The sequence below is a fragment of the Thermobia domestica genome, chromosome 8 (genome assembly GCF_964235325.1).
Source record: "Thermobia domestica chromosome 8, izTheDome1.hap1.1, whole genome shotgun sequence".
NCBI lineage: Eukaryota > Metazoa > Arthropoda > Insecta > Zygentoma > Lepismatidae > Thermobia > Thermobia domestica.
This window is the reverse complement of record NC_137461.1, coordinates 46,300,666-46,317,923: the sequence shown is the minus strand read 5'-3', so window position 1 is coordinate 46,317,923 and position 17,258 is coordinate 46,300,666. Positions and strand designations below refer to the sequence as shown.

Genomic DNA, 17,258 nt, shown 5'->3' with positions numbered 1-17,258 from the left:
GTTACCTGGAAGCCAGGTACAATTACTTACAGTCTTAAGGAGCCCGATAACAGCCCACTTTCCCTTCTCCAAAAGCCGGGAATCTCGGCCGTCACCCGTCTTCTCAAACTGAGTTTATGTGTTTGCTTCCGTCATGGCGGTTTGCAAACATTAAGGGGACATTTGCCATTTTGAGATTTACTAATATTAACGCATTACTCATGTTCTGTCTGTATGAAAACACTATTACATTGACTATATGTATGATTAAAAGTGATTTTATACAAAATTAGATAATTAATTACTGCATAATTAATTATTAATTATGCATTTTTATTACGTGTTTTTCTCTGTAATCAATTGTCAGAAATATTTTTGTAAAAAAGTATATGATTCTTTACACATTTCTCATTGACATAAAATAATAATACACGTCAATATCGTGACAGATGTTAAATTATTATTAATTGAAAATGGAAAAGTGCATTGCTGATACTACTGAATTCCGTATGAGGAGCAAACTTTCAGTTTTGAGCACTATTTTTGTGGAAAATACTTTATTTATTCCTATATATTGCATATCAGGCAAATCCCTATATATTTGTCTTTTGATTGGTACCACAGTTTTGGATATAGACATATGCATTTCAAAATAAAACATGAAACAATTTCGTAATATGTAAAATGCCACCCTCTTGGTTTGTGAGGTGGCGCCTCCCACTTCAGGCGACGTTTTTTTTCGGAACTTCTTGCAGTCTGGATAAGTCTTGACAGAGTTACCAACGCATAGTTTTATTCAGCTAGTGTTTTAGAAATGGGTCGTACGCGGCGATGTCCTTCCAGAAGTAGGAAGAGAAATAAGCATTCTAAGGCTATTCGTTTATCTTGGATAAAAAGGCGTAAAATAGAAGATAGCTCCAAGTGTGACACTTCTGTTTGTGTATCTTTGGAAGAAACAAGTGGAAGTTCTATGGAGGTTCCAATTGCAAGGGATGAATCAAATGATAAAGAAAGGTGAGATTTATTTTACTTTCCATCCTGATTATTAATTACTTTGAACCAACATAAAATGATTCTTATCTTGTTATCATTCTATCTAAATGTATACAGGGAAAGAACATTGTAAATCCAGTTTTATTGATTTTATACCAAAACTCATTTTTGTAGTCTGACTGAGCGTGTTCTTTACGCATATAGCTGCTTTTAACATCCAATTTACAGAGGAATGATCAAAATTTTTTACCACTTTGAGTAGTCCAAAACATCGTGTGCAATGCATACTTTTACGGTTGGGTGCAATCTCAAAATCGAAGAAAAAAAATGTACTTACCATGTTCTTTCCCTGTACCCTTCACATGTTTCACTAATCTTTTAGTGGATTATTATAATATTGCTAGGTGTATTATTTTTTTAAAATACAATTACGTGAATCATTTGCGTGTTTGATTTTATACAGCGATACATATAATAATAGTATTATGCGCAATGTTATATATGAAGGGCTTGGAACAATATGCCACATTTAAAAAAAAATCACTATTTTTAGGATCCTTGCATATCTTACGACCTGCAGTAGTCGATTTGGCTTTAAAGAAGTGGGGGAACACTCTCTATGTATTAATATAAAATTCTCTAATACATTGAATAACAAAATTATTTTGTAAGATTCCGGGGTAACGCGTTCCAGATGAAATAAAGTAGGGGAACGGATATTTGATTTTCTGGTAAATGGAGAACGACGTTCTCCGTATTCCCTCCAAATCGACCACTGACAACCCGTTGATCTTGACAAGTTTGCAAAAATCGAAATTAGGATCTGTAGATATCATAAGTATTCTTGTTTAAATTACTTTTTTATGATGGCAATGGCAAATTTCACTTTTCTCTCGGATCATAAATATATATTAGTTTAGCGTCCCTTGTCAGCAGCGAGGCTATATGAAACATGGACCTATTGGTTAACATGGAATCCGAACCACAATCGTTCTATGCTCTCCCTTCGGGACTCGAACCCAGGACCCCTTGCAGAGAAGCGCACGTGCTAGCCACTAGACCAGCGACATATATATATATATATATATATATATATATATATATATATATATATATATATATATATATATATATATATATATATATTGCATCTTATGTCTGAATGTTATGTGTTTGTATATGTAGGTATTTTAGGAAATGTATTCTACCTTATTTATTAAGTGTTTACTTTTATTCGTTCAATAATATATATACCCTAATACACTTGCCATCTTCTTTGATACTGTTTAGAATTCACCTGAATTAGATGCTTTACAAAAACTTGTTATAATATACAGCTAAAATAAAAAATAGGAATTAATTTAACTGACAACATATAGAATTACAATAAGGATTAAACGATTATTTTACTTTAGGACTATTAATATTTCAGACTTGAAGAAATGTACTTTACTCGACTCATTCTATCACACATTTTATAATGGTTTACTGCTAAAATATGTACACTTCGAGGAAAATCACCTGCTAAATTGTTCATTGTAACTGAAGGTTTAGAGGAAAAAGTAATTATATATATATATACAGTGGCGGATCCAGAATATGATCAAGGGAGGGGCTAAACCATAATTTGCCGTTTTATCCAGTGTAAAGCAGAATTGAAGCCCATTTTATCCAATGTAAACCTGAGCGTCAAGGGGAGGGGGCTATAGCCCCTTAGCCCCCCTTTGGATCCGCCCTTGTATATATATATATATATACATTGTTCACTAACTTAAAAGGCTTTTTTTTCGTGTGATTTATTTCTCTCATTTAATTTCAACAATACATATTTTCTTTATGTATTGAAATGTTACTTTAAAAAAAAAGTCTGAAATTCAAACTTTAAATCTATACGTAATTTATTAGTGGAAAGCTATTTAAAAAATCATGCTTAATTTACAGATTATTCCTACTAAATAATTTTTAGAAATCCTTGGTCAACTCACATCTGAAGGGGACTCAGCCTCCTACAACAACATTCAGTTGTTTGTTTACATCAGATTCCGGCAGCGTGATTTTCGCCCTCAACTTTTTTTTTTTTTTTTTTTTTTCGTCGTGGCTTTTGCTCCATATGATTTTCTACTCTTGGTTATTCCCCGAAAAGTAATGAAACCGAGTCTAAAATTGCACTGTTTTAATCTATCTAAATTGCAAACCAAAGAACAAAACCAGTTTCACATTTGAACTTCATATCAAAGTTACTTTTTTGGTTTTAATTTTCGAACGACAATAGGAGATAATATAATAGTCATAGAGAAGAAAATCTAATTCAAATTTTCAAAAAGATAAACACATTTCGCAGTCCTACATACAGGAAAAAAGTAATTTTTGACCATCTGTTCTTCAATTATTCACCCTATTCATATAAGCCATATCGTTCAACATATAAGCACTAAATTTCTATAAATGTCATTTTCATTTCTATAATTTATTATTATTATTATTATTATTATTATTATTATTATTATTATTATTATTATTATTATTATTATTATTATTATTATTATTATTATTATTATTATTATTATTATATGTTATTTCAGCTCTGACACTGAGTCTCTACCATCTCTTGTAGTGGAGCCCGAAACAGAGATTGTTAGTCGCAATGACTTTCCAAATGGCTACCGGATTGTAAATTTGGGACACATTCTCAAGTGGTCCATAAAGCTCCAAGAAAACCACAGAAAGATATGTGTCTTAGGAAAAATGGATTTTCATAGAGAGAGACGTTCAGGACTAGTGTCTTACCTCTATTTCAAGTGCCGCGTGTGCAAACGCGAAGTATGTCACTCTACAGAGGAGGAACAACAGTCGAAAAGATCTGTAATCAATACTGCAGCTGTTTGGGGTACTGTTTCCATTGGAAGTGGGTATTCTCATCTAGAGGAATTCCTCAGTATTATGGATATCCCATGTATGAGCTTCAAACTATTCAACAAGATTGAACAAGATCTGGAACCGGTAAGTAATAATTGACAAATCAGTTTGATCTAAAAAAAAAAAAAAAAAAAAAAAAAAAAAAAAACCCTGAAAAATATACTTTCCTACTTATCAACAATATCACAAGTGGCTAATATAATAGTTGTATTTATATAGTTCTGTATAGAAGATTTTATCATAATAGCACTTGCGCAATGAAAGTAATCTTAGTTACAAGCAGGCCCGCAACCAGCCATAGAAGTCTGGGGGTGCCATAAACATGTTAGGGGGGCCCAAGTCTTAAAATAATTGTTACAAATATATAAATTCATGATTTTTTGTGTTAATATAGTATACGATGCATTGAGATCTGCGAGCCATGAAAAATTTAGGGAGGTCTGGCCCCTTGCCCCCTTCTAGTTGCTGACCTGGTTACAAGGGCAACGTAGTAGTTTCAATTGCCAAAAATGTGGAAAACTCGAAAACGTAAATTAATCGTTAAAAAAAGAAAAAGAAAAAACACATAAAGCACATAAATCGGTTATTTCAGCTTTGATAGCGATCAAATATGACGGATTTATAATAAATTACTTTTGCTTTTGAGAAAATCTTTTTTTTTTCTGCACCGCGACTAAGAAAGGCGGTAATGATTAAATAAGCGATAATGGTGGGATGAAGGAAGTGGAAGGAAATTAGAGAACTCCAAAGGAAACACTTACGCGGTGTTTGTCCACCATAAAGTCCACATTGGTGGGACCGAGATCGAAGCTGGGTCGCCCTCCGCTATAGGTGAGCGTTCCACCACTGAACTAACGCGATCTCATAAGAAAAAATATATAAATGGGTCTCCCAAGCGGCTAATTTTGAATTGTAAATAAATTAATGACAAATAAATTCATCACCACTTCATATTGAACGGGGGAGTCTGAAAGAAAGCATGAATTCGCCGCCTAACTGCGAATATTTGAGTCGTGGTGGATGGTAGAGCGTTCATCTGGTACGTGGGTTTCCTGATTTGATCCCATCTCGCGCCAAACGGACAGATATCATTGCGTGGGTTTACATGGGGGTTCTTTTCTTTCGTCCACTTTCTTCATTCAACCATTTCATTCATTATCATCATCACCGTCTCCTTCAGGATCGGTGAATAAATTTCATATCAAAATGCGAATGCAGGATAAATTAGGGTTAAACAAAATGGGGTCAACATGAGCAGCTGTTGGGGTGTAGTAAGATTTTTGAACTCACCACACTTTTAATTTTGCAATTTCAACTCAAAATAATGGAAAAAAGATGTTATAAATGGTTCAATAATATATTAACAAGCAAATTTTATTACAATTAACGTACGTAGTTAAAATCTACTTATTTTCAATCGCTGACTCCATTGGAGAAAATGATAAAATAACTTTAATCACAAGGAAATTGAGCGAGCGAGACCTTGATGTGAGGAGTTCGGCGCTTATATATATATGGTCCCGCTATGATCCTCAGCTTACGTAACCCGCCATATAACGAATTGTGGATCACACTCGTTTTGCTGCTCTCGTGGAATTTTCATATTGATGTTGTCAAGAATACTTTATGGTGTGTGTGATGAGATGGTTGCGCACCGGAGCCATACGAGACTTTAATCTGTAAATTAACGTGAAATCCAAACCATTGATCTTTCACGAAATATTACCCGAATCTCCCACACAGCAAGCGAGAACGCTATTTGGCCACAAGGAAATAGTTTTAGAAACCGTTCTGCAACAAATCCTCCGGTATTTCGATTTAATTCAGCACTCTTGCAGGGGTGCGGGGCCGTAGGCTAACCAAACATTGATGATTTTATGTTTATGAGATGCGAGATCGGAGAGTGAGCATATGTGGGATTCAAGAGGTGAAGCCTCAGTCGCTATCTACATTTATACAAAGTAAAATTCAAACTGATATTTTCTGAACGCTGCTAGTCTTTGCAATGCATACCAGACAAAGCATGCAGAGACAAATAATAACTATTTATCCGTATAGTTTTTGCACAATCATAGAGAAACTGAGTCACATTCTCGATGACTAGGGAAATTTATCTTGTTCGTTATTGATATCACTCAAAGTAGAAAGTAAATGGGTAATGAGATTTGTAATGAATCAAAATTAGAACAAAATAACGATATGTCATGTTTTCTAAAACAATGTATATCTTTTGTAGGTGTGGACAGATTCTCTTTGGAGTCAGATGAAAGAAGCTGGAGAGGAAGAAAGAAGATTAGCGATTGGAAAGGGCCATGTAGATCCAGATGGTATACCATGGATAACTGTATACGTGGACGGAGGGTGGAGCAAAAGAAGTTATGGACATGGATACAATGCAGCTTCTGGAGTGGTGAGTATAGTTATACAAATTTAATGACTTATATAGGAAGGAATTAAAAACTAAGCCATATAGAAGTCAAAATAAAAAAAATAGGACAATACATAGGATTTGTGACGTAGAGTACTACTAAGGAATGATTTTTGGAAATGCGACAGGGATGGAGGGAAAATGGTGTCTGAAATATTTTAATAAAATGGAAATATTTCCGAATCTCGTGACGTTAGATACTTTAAATTTGATATTTGCATTTCTCATTGAAAATCATTTGACATGTTTTTAGCGTTTTGTGACGTTTTAATTAGATGGGACGGAGAGGGGGGAAGAAAAGGAAAATGGCGAAAGGGAAAGGAAAATAGGAAGGGGAGAAAAGGAAAATGCAATGGGAGTTGCAATTCGTATCTTGCCAATATCTCGGAAACTCTGACGGTTAGAAACATAGAATTTCGTATTTGGACTTTTAATTTAAAATAATGTAGCACGTATTTCAGTGCTTTTTTTTTAAATATGGCCCAGAAGGGAAGAAAAAGGGCGGCAAGAAAAATGGACGTGGATTATAATTACTATAGTAAGATGTTCACTCCGGGTTAGAGACTTGAAATTTGATATTGGGATTTCCCATTTAAAATAAATTAACATATGTTTCGGCATTTTTTATATTTTAGTGAAAGTAGAAGAAAAGAGCTACATTGTAATTCTTATAATAAGATGTCGATATCTTGGAATCTTTGAAGGTTAGGAACATGGATGTGGTATTTAGACTTTTCAATGGAGATTATTAGATACTTATTAAGCGTTTTTATGTATATCCTAGAAGGAAAGAAAAGAGGCGGGAAGAAAAGATGTTCAAATCTCGGAACCCCGGCATGTTAGAGACATGAAACTTGGAATTTGAACAAAAATTCGGGAAATGTGCAGGTGTATGATATGAAGAGCAAATGTAGAGGGTCTGAGCAGTAGCGTAACTAAAGGCTTGGGGGCCCTCCCGCAGACAGCGTGGAGTGAGCCCCCTTCCCTACTTCCCACTTCACGATTTTGGGGCCCCTGATGGCTTGAGGCCCTCCGCAATGCAGGGTCTACGGGGCCCTTATTTACGCCCCTGGATCTGAGGGCGAAGCCCCCACGTACTGAACCTGACTCAACCTGCAAACCTGGGTTGGAACTAATCCTTTGGCAACTTCAACTGAAATTCAATATGCTTGCAGGATTATGAGGTACGATGCCATAGGTCGAGTAAACGCCTAATAAGATGCGAGGCCGTACACGGAGCGATTTTCCGGATCTGAAATGAAATTCGGTGTGTTTGCAAGTTTATCAGATGCAAGGCCGTTGGCCGATCAAAAGGGATAAGGGAGGCTGTGGGCGAAGCCCCAAATGAAATTAAATATGGTTCTAGGTTCATGAACTGAGAGGCCGTAAACCGAGCAAACTGGGAGATCTAGGGGTGAAGCCGACGAATATTTTGTCTATATATTCAACTAACCACATTCTTTTTAAAATAATGTTTGTAAGTTTTAATTTCACCCTACCAATCATTGTGAAGATGGGAAATGAATTGTTTTGTTTGCTATCCACGTTCTATTTGGGGTGACCCTCCCTGCTGGTCTAATGGCTATTATGCGCGACTTTGGTGAACGGGATCCCGTGTTCGATTTCCAGTGGGAGTGCATTGAACGATAATCTTCGGATTTCAGGAGTTGTATATCTACGTCTCATGTAGCCTCGCTGCTCAAAGGGACGCTAAACATAAAATCAAAAGTTCAACTTGGCATTCTTTTATGAGCACAAGTAATATAATTTTTGTTAGTATACATTCTGTGGAGGTTGGAAACACCTCCCGCCAAAAACAGGGCTTTCAATAGTTTCCGCTTCCACTCCTGGCTGTGTGAATTTTTCGCGAAACACGTATGTTCATATGAAACAACCAAATAAGCTCCGAAACATTCCTGAAAGCTTTCACAGATGAATGGATATTATTTTTCTTCTGAAGCAGAAATACTCTTTTGTGAAGGTCACTGCAAATGGGGTGGGGGTTTATTGACCACGAAAGAGAAGATTGAAGAGCTGTCCCCATTTGCAGACTTCCTTCTGCGAACTCGATATTATCTCATTGCCAGAAGCAACAGCTGAAGTGAAGGGATGAAATTTCATAACCACAATACCTTTTCCTTTTCCAGTACATTGTTTGTACTAGCAGATTCACAATTTAGACTAGCGGCAATTATCTTAGCCAAGATTCCAAACACCTCCTTCCCCAACTGGGATAGGTGGGGGAAAAAAGACAATCTCTTGTTTCTGACCCTGCCGGCACGAACTATTTTTATACTCTTACATCTCGACCGTGACAATAGCTGTCATATTCCATCGTCTAGTTTATTCCAGGAATTACAATCTTACTCCTAGCAGGTCACTTACAATAATACATACAACATACAGTACTACACATCATACGCCGCGTTCCCTGTTTCCATTGTGATAAACAGCCCGAAAGATTTCAGAGTAGTGACTTATGCACACACACAAAACTTGCGTAGGGATATGTACAGTTCGTCGGTAATCATTCGAGAAAGTGAAAGAGCAGTTAGAAACGTCCATTCGCAATATTTGAAGTACCGCTGTTCTATTCAATTTAGAAGAAAGCCTGCTCTGTTTCTTGTGCAGAGGTACAGGAAAGAACAACGCTACACATGTTCCCTTCGCACAAAAAAAAAAAAAAAAAAAATCCAGTTTCATTGCGATTTTATGGTCAACTTCCTGGCCTGAGCTTTGTCTGCTGAAGCGGTTAAAATCCAAAGAGAAAAGTGTCATTTATAATAACATAATTTCAATATTTAATAAATGTTCAATCTGTGATCAAAAATAGGCCGGTTTTCAATATTCAATAAATATTTGACATCCAGAAACAAATGAAATTTCAATACTTTATAAATATTATTTCACGATTCCTTGCTCTTAGGGATGTTTTTCCATTTTACCATTGATTTTTAGTTATTTTTTTATTTACTAAGTTTTCCACATTTATTTCTCTGTCATAAACCTTTTGCATGAAACGAACAGTGTAAGCATGAAAAAAAGTTTGCAGTAAGGAACATAATATAGATATTACGGGGAAAGGGTATCATGATTTTACAGAGGCTTACGAGAGGCATCCCAAGTAAAGCATCCCAATACTTTTCCCGGTAATGCCGGAGTCGCCTTGCTGATAGATTTCTTCAATCTAGCTACAGTGAGTGAGTGAGTGGCAAGGCGTTGTGTATTCTTGTTTATTTTCCTCTATTTAGATTTTTATTTTACTTCAGTTTTTCTATTTTTTTTTTTTACATCACTTTAATATATAATGAAGAATGAAATAATCAAAATGACTGTGAGTACTACAAACATAGCGGCTTGCTATTTACATAAATTCTCAGCAAGGGAATTTCGGATCTTGTTTGAATGACCTAAATATGGCAACGCGGAAAATAAGTTTCACAGATGTATGTGTGTATATTAATTTGTTATCTTTTACAGCAGAAATTTAAACAAAGGGGTCGTTGGATTCGTTTCGATAGAGAATATGTCTTAGCATATATGAAATCATAATTTAAAAAATCAACATGGTGAAAATGAACAAAATAGAGATATGAAGAAATCATAAATCTAGGGTAGTTGCCTATTGTTTATCCTGTTAATTATGCAACTCAGTATGTAGAGTATGGATAACCTTCATAATAAGAAAACAAGGGTTTAAATCTCCATCATAATCGAAAAAGTAGGAATTCCCAAGCGAAACAAAGGTTGTAAATACAATTAAAGTAAATAAAAACTACAACACAACTACAGAAAGAACTGAAAAAGCACCAGCAGAACAAGAAAACTTCCAGTCTTGTGGTTGCATGCTGGTTTACCCTATAGATCATTATAAAAGTATTCATGTACTCTGTGTCTAGTCTGGCATTTGTTCCATAGAACGATTGTGGACTGAGTGAATATGCAACCGCAATGCTGCCTTTTCAGAACCTCCTATTATTATTAGACCCCCTATTATTATTATTATTATTATTATTATTATTATTATTATTATTATTATTATTATTATTATTATTATTATTATTATTATTAGTAGTAGTAGTAGTAGTAGTAGTAGTAGTAGTAGTAGTAGTAGTAGTATTTTAAATACCGTGATCTCAGCCTGTTTCAATATATTTCCGCATCTTTTCATATGATGTATAAAACGAACCTTCCACATGACGCACTGTCAACAATGGATGGATCCAAATCTTTCTAGTACTGCTTTGTTTCCTTTTTCTTCGCCGTACGTACATCAAGGCAAGGAGATGTCGTTTGTTTATTGCTGGACTCATGTTCTATCCTTCACGTTCAAATTCTAACTACTTCTTGGCACCGGCATTACCGGGATGTGTGGGCAAAGCAGCGCCGGAACCGGTTTTGCCGGCCGCGTGTCCAAAGCATCCTCGGTTCCGGTTCCGGCATTGTCGGTACTGGGCCAGCAATGCCGTGGACGTGTGCAAACGCTCTAAGGTCTACACTGTGTTTTGTTAAATTTGAATACGTTTTACGTTTTATCGTGCATAATGTTGCTAATACTTAAATTTTACTTACATTGTTGTATATATTATCTTTTCCAGGCATGTATTATTGGTCAAGAAACTAACAAGCTATTATTTTTGGGAGTGAGAAACAAATATTGTTCAGTGTGCGCTGCAGCGTCATCAAGAAATAAAAAACCAAGCGACCATCGATGTTACCGCAACTGGTCATCCTCATCTTCGTCGATGGAAGCTGACATAATCGTAGAAGGCTTTTGCAAGAGCCAAGAAATGCATACGCTTCGCTACAAACGATTTGTGGCAGATGGCGACTCCAGCGTTCACTCCAGGATAATCGAAAAGGTGCCGTATGGACGTCAAGTCACGAAAGTTGAATGCGCAAATCATTGTGTGCGGAATTATACATGTGCGCTCCACAAGCTGCGTATGCAAAATAGTTTCCCCTTGCAAGCCAGAACAATTTTGCGAGATAGAATTCCACGTCTAACCGCTGCTGCTCGGGGAGCTATATCCTATAATGCAAAACAGAAGTGTTCAGTGCAGGATCTTAGAGATGACCTGCGAAATGGTCCATCGCACGTATTTGGGAACCACGAGAAGTGCAAACAGTACTTTTGTACAAAAAAAGAAGATAGAAACTTAGTTCCAGATTTAGAAAAGGCCGGATTGTATTACCACATTATGGCTGCTGTAGACCAGTTAATAAGAAAGGCAGACCGATTAGTTCCAAACGAAACAACTAATCGGGTTGAGCTGTATATGAGCCTTCTGTCAAAGTTCAATGCTGGTAAGAGGCTTAATTTGACAAATCGCGGTGCCTTCCAGCGCCGATGCTATGTTACAGGACTATCATATAACAAAAAAGCAGCATGGCACCGTAGTCCTTGGAAATCTGTGATAGAAAATAGTCCTGGAATGTATTTCAGGAGATTTATGAACAAGAGAAGCCGCAAGCGTTCTCACTCCCGTTCACGACGAGTAAGAAGAAAATTAGAACTTCCACCAGAAAAGGACAGAGATTATGGGCCGGACGCGGATAAACCACCGCTGTCTCCGACTTCGCTTCAATCAGCCTGTGAAGCCGAGCTCAAAACATACGACGTAAGTTTTCATTTCTTAAACCATATTAAATTATTTGAATTCTTTTTAAAGTTTACTTTAAGTTCGTTTTATCATTTATTTTATACCTTTAATAGCACTGAAAGTTGAAACAATATTTTTGGAATATTTATTTTATACTCAATATTGAAATTGCATTATTGTTTGATTTCTAATACTTATAAAATAGTGAAAAGGCCTATTTCTTACCGCCCATTGCATGTTTATTGAATACTGAAATTATGTTACTATGAATACTTATTCAAAAAAACAAACAAAATAATAATAATAATAATAAAGCATAAATATTTTTTTCTTAAATATCCATTGAATAACAAGCATAAAAAGTGTAAATATTTCATATTAGTGATTCAATGAATGTTTGAAAAGTAATGTTTAAAAAAAATTATGCTATACTATTTTTTTAAAATGAATTTTTGGTTTAATAAATACTCATGTAATATAATTTTAATATTCAATAAATACGCAATGGGCGGTCAAAAATAGGCCTTTTTAAAAATTCTATAAATTCAAAACAATGAAATTTTAATATTTTATAAACTGTTTTCAACAAATGATTCACCGTTTGAAGAAAGAATAATAGGCCCACTTATTTCTCTCTACTAAAACTAGAACTGGTACAAATTTATATTACTTCAGGTTTCAATTGAATTTTTGTGTAGCCAAAATTATAATTGCGCATAAATCAAAAACGGAAGTAGATAGCGAATAGCAGCTTTCGTTAACTGATTTAGCATCTTACTATGTCGATCCTTTTTTAAGCCAAAACGGTAAGAGATATCGAAAAGTGGTTTCCGGGAATCGATTCAATCTCGAATTTGTTTGATTTTGCTTTGAATTTGCATAGTTTGTAAGTCTGCCATAGTTTCACACTGTGAAACGAAACTAACTTCTTCTTCTTCTTCTTCTTCTTATTATTATTATTATTATTATTATTATTATTATTATTATTATTATTATTATTATTATTATTATTAGGTTACAACAGAACAGAGAACAAATATAGAAGTTTCTTCTAGAGGACAGCACGGCAACTTAGTTTACGAGGAGCAGCGTCGTAACAGACTAACAGCGTCTATGTTTGGTAGGGTAATTAAGCGTAAAGATAACACCGCCTGTCATTCATTGGTAAAGGATGTACTTTACAAAAGAAATGTATGTACACCAGCCATGGAATATGGGAGGAATTATGAACATGTGGCTCTCCGAAGGCTTGCGGCTGAGAAAGGCTGGACAATACAAAAGAGAGGACTGTACATAGATCTCACACACGGATTTTTGGCCGCTAGTCCTGATGGTAAGAACATTTTTTCATTAGTAAATCTTTCCGAATGAAAATTATTTTTATTTATTTTCTGTATACAACCATCTCGTACTTAGAAACCTGACCCATACTTTTCAAGTCGGAAATAGATGAGATAAAGCCTACTATCAATTTACTTCACTTCAATGCGTGGACATGGGAGAACTAAGAACCTACAGATATAGGTTATTTACTCTAAAGTATTTTGTGTACTTTCAGTATCGATTCCAGTATTGGATTCAACAGTAGCCCATATGAACAAATACAATTTACCTGACATGTATTTATTAATATTATCTACTATAGTCGGTTCAAAGAAAAAATGAGAAATGTTGCTTTTGTTGAAAATTTTTTCCAAATATAATGTGCGTTTTACTTCTTTTAAAAAATCGAATGTTATTTTTTCTATATAAAATTGAATAATTAAGTACAATAAATTTTGAATTCACAACGCGGTCGCTCCTTCGCCATTATAACCCTGACCAAAGGTTTTTCCTGTTTGATGGGCTATCGTCCTATCCTATAAAATTTCTGGTGGATTTTGTTCTCTGAAGTTTTGTTCGTAGTTTCGTTTTTTATGGCTCCGTTTCTTTGTAAATTTTTGATATTGATATTTAAAAAGTTTGGGGAAGCAAAAATTACTGCTTTCATAATAAAAACTAGAAGCAAAAGTTATAGCTGCTGTAAAATATTCGTAATTCTGATTTCCGTTTATTCGTAGCCGACTGAGGGGCCAGTAAGTAGCAGTATATGTGCAACGCGAAAAAATGATAACGAATTTATTTAGGGAGGGCCTTGAGCCCAATAGCTCCCCTAAATATGTCCCTGGAAGGAACAGTTAGGTGGCCTAACTTACGTCTTTCAGAAAATGTTAACCAGTTTACTATTCCTGTTTATCATATGACTGTTTTCCAGAGGTTCCCAACCGTATTTACCCGGCGCCTTCCTTCGTAAACCTTGCATACTTCACTCCTCCGGCCCCCTCCTTCACATTCGTTACTCATACTGTACATCCTCTTTGACTATTTCCGCGATTTCAGATACTGCTTTGAACTTTCAAATCTTCAATAATAATAATTATATTAATTTATTTTATCTGCAAGACTTCTGCCAGGAGCCCATGTTACGGGGGATATGGGGCTGCAGCCCTCGGGCCCCACGATTCAGGCAACCAATGCGTGATTGGAAACTGTATTTTTTTTTTCTAAGTATTCCCTTCTAATCGAGTTTCGAAGATTTGACGTTACATACAGGAATGTAATGTGGCTTATACGGAACTATACGGATTTTTTTTTAGAGTCCATCGTATCCTCATATATATTGGAATATGTATGACACGCCAAGTAGTCTTCCGTATACGCTGCATATTTTAAAACGGTCGAACGTATACCTACCAGAAATTTTAGCATTACATTACTTGTTATATTCGTACTATAGTGACCGCAACGACTTGTGAAGCTTGGGATTTACATCAGAAATAGAAACGTTGTGGTTCAACTCTGATACACCCAAAGATTCATAAACAATACTTTCGAGAGAAGACACTCATAAAAAATTTTGTGTGGGGCTTAACAACCGTAATGCACCCTTGCGTTCTATTGGCCGGTACCTCAAGCTTCACAACTCCTTGCGATTACTATAATAAGAGAGTTTAAAGGAACTATTCATGCAATTATTTCTATCTCTTCATTTATTAGAGATTTACTGTTATACGAAGATACACGCTGAGATCACACGTAGTTGCCTACTGGAAATTTTTACACATTTCCCTTTATTTATTATCATTTTTTCTCTTCACCGATAAACGCTTTTGGATATTATTACAGTTCAAATACGTAGCAAAATTATACTTGTAGAACAAACACTTCAACAGATTACCCAAAAGTAAAGTGACTTGTCTCATTCTTTTTTTTAAAGCTTTTCTTTTTTTTAAGTTTATCTCACGTTATACACTAAGACTAGGAGATTATGATGTTGAGAGGGATGATAATGGTGAAATGACGGAAGAGGTAGAAAAACTTTGTGTTAGCTAGTACCCCAATCATCACTAATAATTTCGAAATATGTTCTACATAAATCTTAGAAGTAAGCCTAAACATTAAAAAAATATTGTTTTTCCTGAATAAACTTCAACGTTTACAAGGCGATTTTTATAATACGCGTAGTTATACAACAAATAATTTAGTATTCCATTCTTCAATAACACACATTGACTTATGTATGTGATTCTGTGCAAACGTTCACACCCAGTTCTCGTACCAATATGACTTCAAATAGTTATGATTTTGGAACTGCAAGGGAAAGATATTGGCCATAATTTGTAATTCACGAGAGTTTAATTTGATTGAAGAGTTGCAGTTTGCCTTTAGTTATGTCTTTTCTCCTGAACCAGTGTCGAACAAATTTTACTTTTTGACTAAATTTGAAATAGGGAGGATACTAATTTTTCATATGCAACACCTTAATCGTCACAAAGTAATAATTAATATTATAATTGGTATTATCTGCATATTTACAGGGTATGTAGTTGAAGAGAATGCACTAGTGGAAGTCAAGTGCGTTCCTTCCCTCAGGAACAAAGATATTCAAGAAGAAATAAGAAAGAGGAAAGGGGCATTTTTCTTACTTGTCCAGCCAGATGGAAGCTTGAAACTAAAAGAAAATAGTGATTACTACTACCAAATTCAGGGACAGCTGAACATTGTCGAACTAAATAAATGCTATTTGGTAGTGTATATTGACGACAAAACACCTCTGTATATTGAAAAGGTAGTAAGGAATGAAGATTTATGGAAGAATATTATGCTTCCTAAACTCTGTCGTTTTTTTAAACAATGCATGCTACCAGAGATTGTCGATCCGTTAATCCCACGTGGAATGAAATGTAGAGATCCCGACTACATAGTGAAAGCCCAGGAGGAAATCCAGAGGAGAAAGGAAAGCAAAGAAAATAGTACAAATAAAAAAGGGAAAAAGTGAGAAAGGCAAAGTATGTTTTACATGTTTGGAACGACCTATTCTCAAACATTACTATTTGTAATTCCAACAAGTATTCTTCTTCTTCTTTATATTATTATTATTTGTATCCCTATATTGTGCTGTTTTGTTGTTACAGTAAATGTAAACATTATTTTTTTTTGTTCAATATCGTCAGTGTGTGTTCAATATATGTATTTATGTTGTCATTATTATTATTATTATTATTATTATTATTATTATTATTATTATTATTATTATTATTATTATTATTATTATTATTTTGAAATGTTGCTTTAATAATTTAGTTCTCGTAATATTTTGGACATTTTTAAAAGCAAGATAACGCACTAAGTAAAGAACTGTAGCGACTAAAGACTCCAAAGTTTAAAAAAAGGGTAGTGGCTCTACAGGTAGTTACAAAGTCACGTGGCATTCTAATAAATCCATAAAATATATAGCTACATATAGCCATTACAAACAACAAACACTTGCAACCTTGATGATTTTGGAACATACCATAGCGGGTTTGATGCTATTCTCGTTGGCTTTGCTCTTTCTAGCGTCCACCTGCTGTCATAGAACAGTCCTGCTTTACGTACAACATAATTAATAATTTTCAAGACAAATGTGTTTAAAATAATAATAATAATAATGTTAGTAATAACGTTCTGAAAACGTAATAGATTTCGTGGAACAAAATTGTCAATTATATATTTAGGTAGGAACACGTAAGCGTGTTTGCACACGATACCGTCAAAATCGGTGGAAGCCCCGACAATATCGTTGCCGGTGATGAGCGAAGTAAGCGACACAAAATGTATATTCTGCACTGTTTTTCTAAAACTCTTCTCCATATATGAAAAGAAATAAAAATAATAATAATAATCGGGAAAATTATTTTTTAAAACAAAGGATTACAAAAATTGTTCTGAAGAGGTGAGGAGGATGGTACAAAATTTAGAAAAAATAGGCCTATGCCTAAACATGTTTAGATTAGTGCCGTTTTAAATAGGTGTCTGGC

General features: G+C 34.9%; 2 protein-coding genes across 2 annotated transcripts; both read left to right on the top strand.

Annotated features, from left to right (window-relative positions):
• Nucleotides 1-793: 793 nt before the first annotated feature.
• Nucleotides 794-3,987, top strand: LOC145692114 (uncharacterized). Its single transcript, XM_081767409.1, has 2 exons — nt 794-993; nt 3,555-3,987. The coding sequence occupies exons 1-2, from the start codon at nt 794-796 to the stop codon at nt 3,985-3,987; spliced, it is 633 nt and encodes a 210-aa protein (XP_081623535.1).
• Nucleotides 3,988-6,146: 2,159 nt separating this feature from the next.
• On the top strand, nt 6,147-16,405 carry LOC145691710 (uncharacterized). The gene is made up of 4 exons (XM_081767047.1): nt 6,147-6,298; nt 10,915-11,937; nt 12,934-13,252; nt 15,777-16,405. The coding sequence occupies exons 1-4, from the start codon at nt 6,152-6,154 to the stop codon at nt 16,235-16,237; spliced, it is 1,950 nt and encodes a 649-aa protein (XP_081623173.1). The 5' UTR covers nt 6,147-6,151; the 3' UTR covers nt 16,238-16,405.
• The last annotated feature ends 853 nt before the right edge of the window (nt 16,406-17,258 follow it).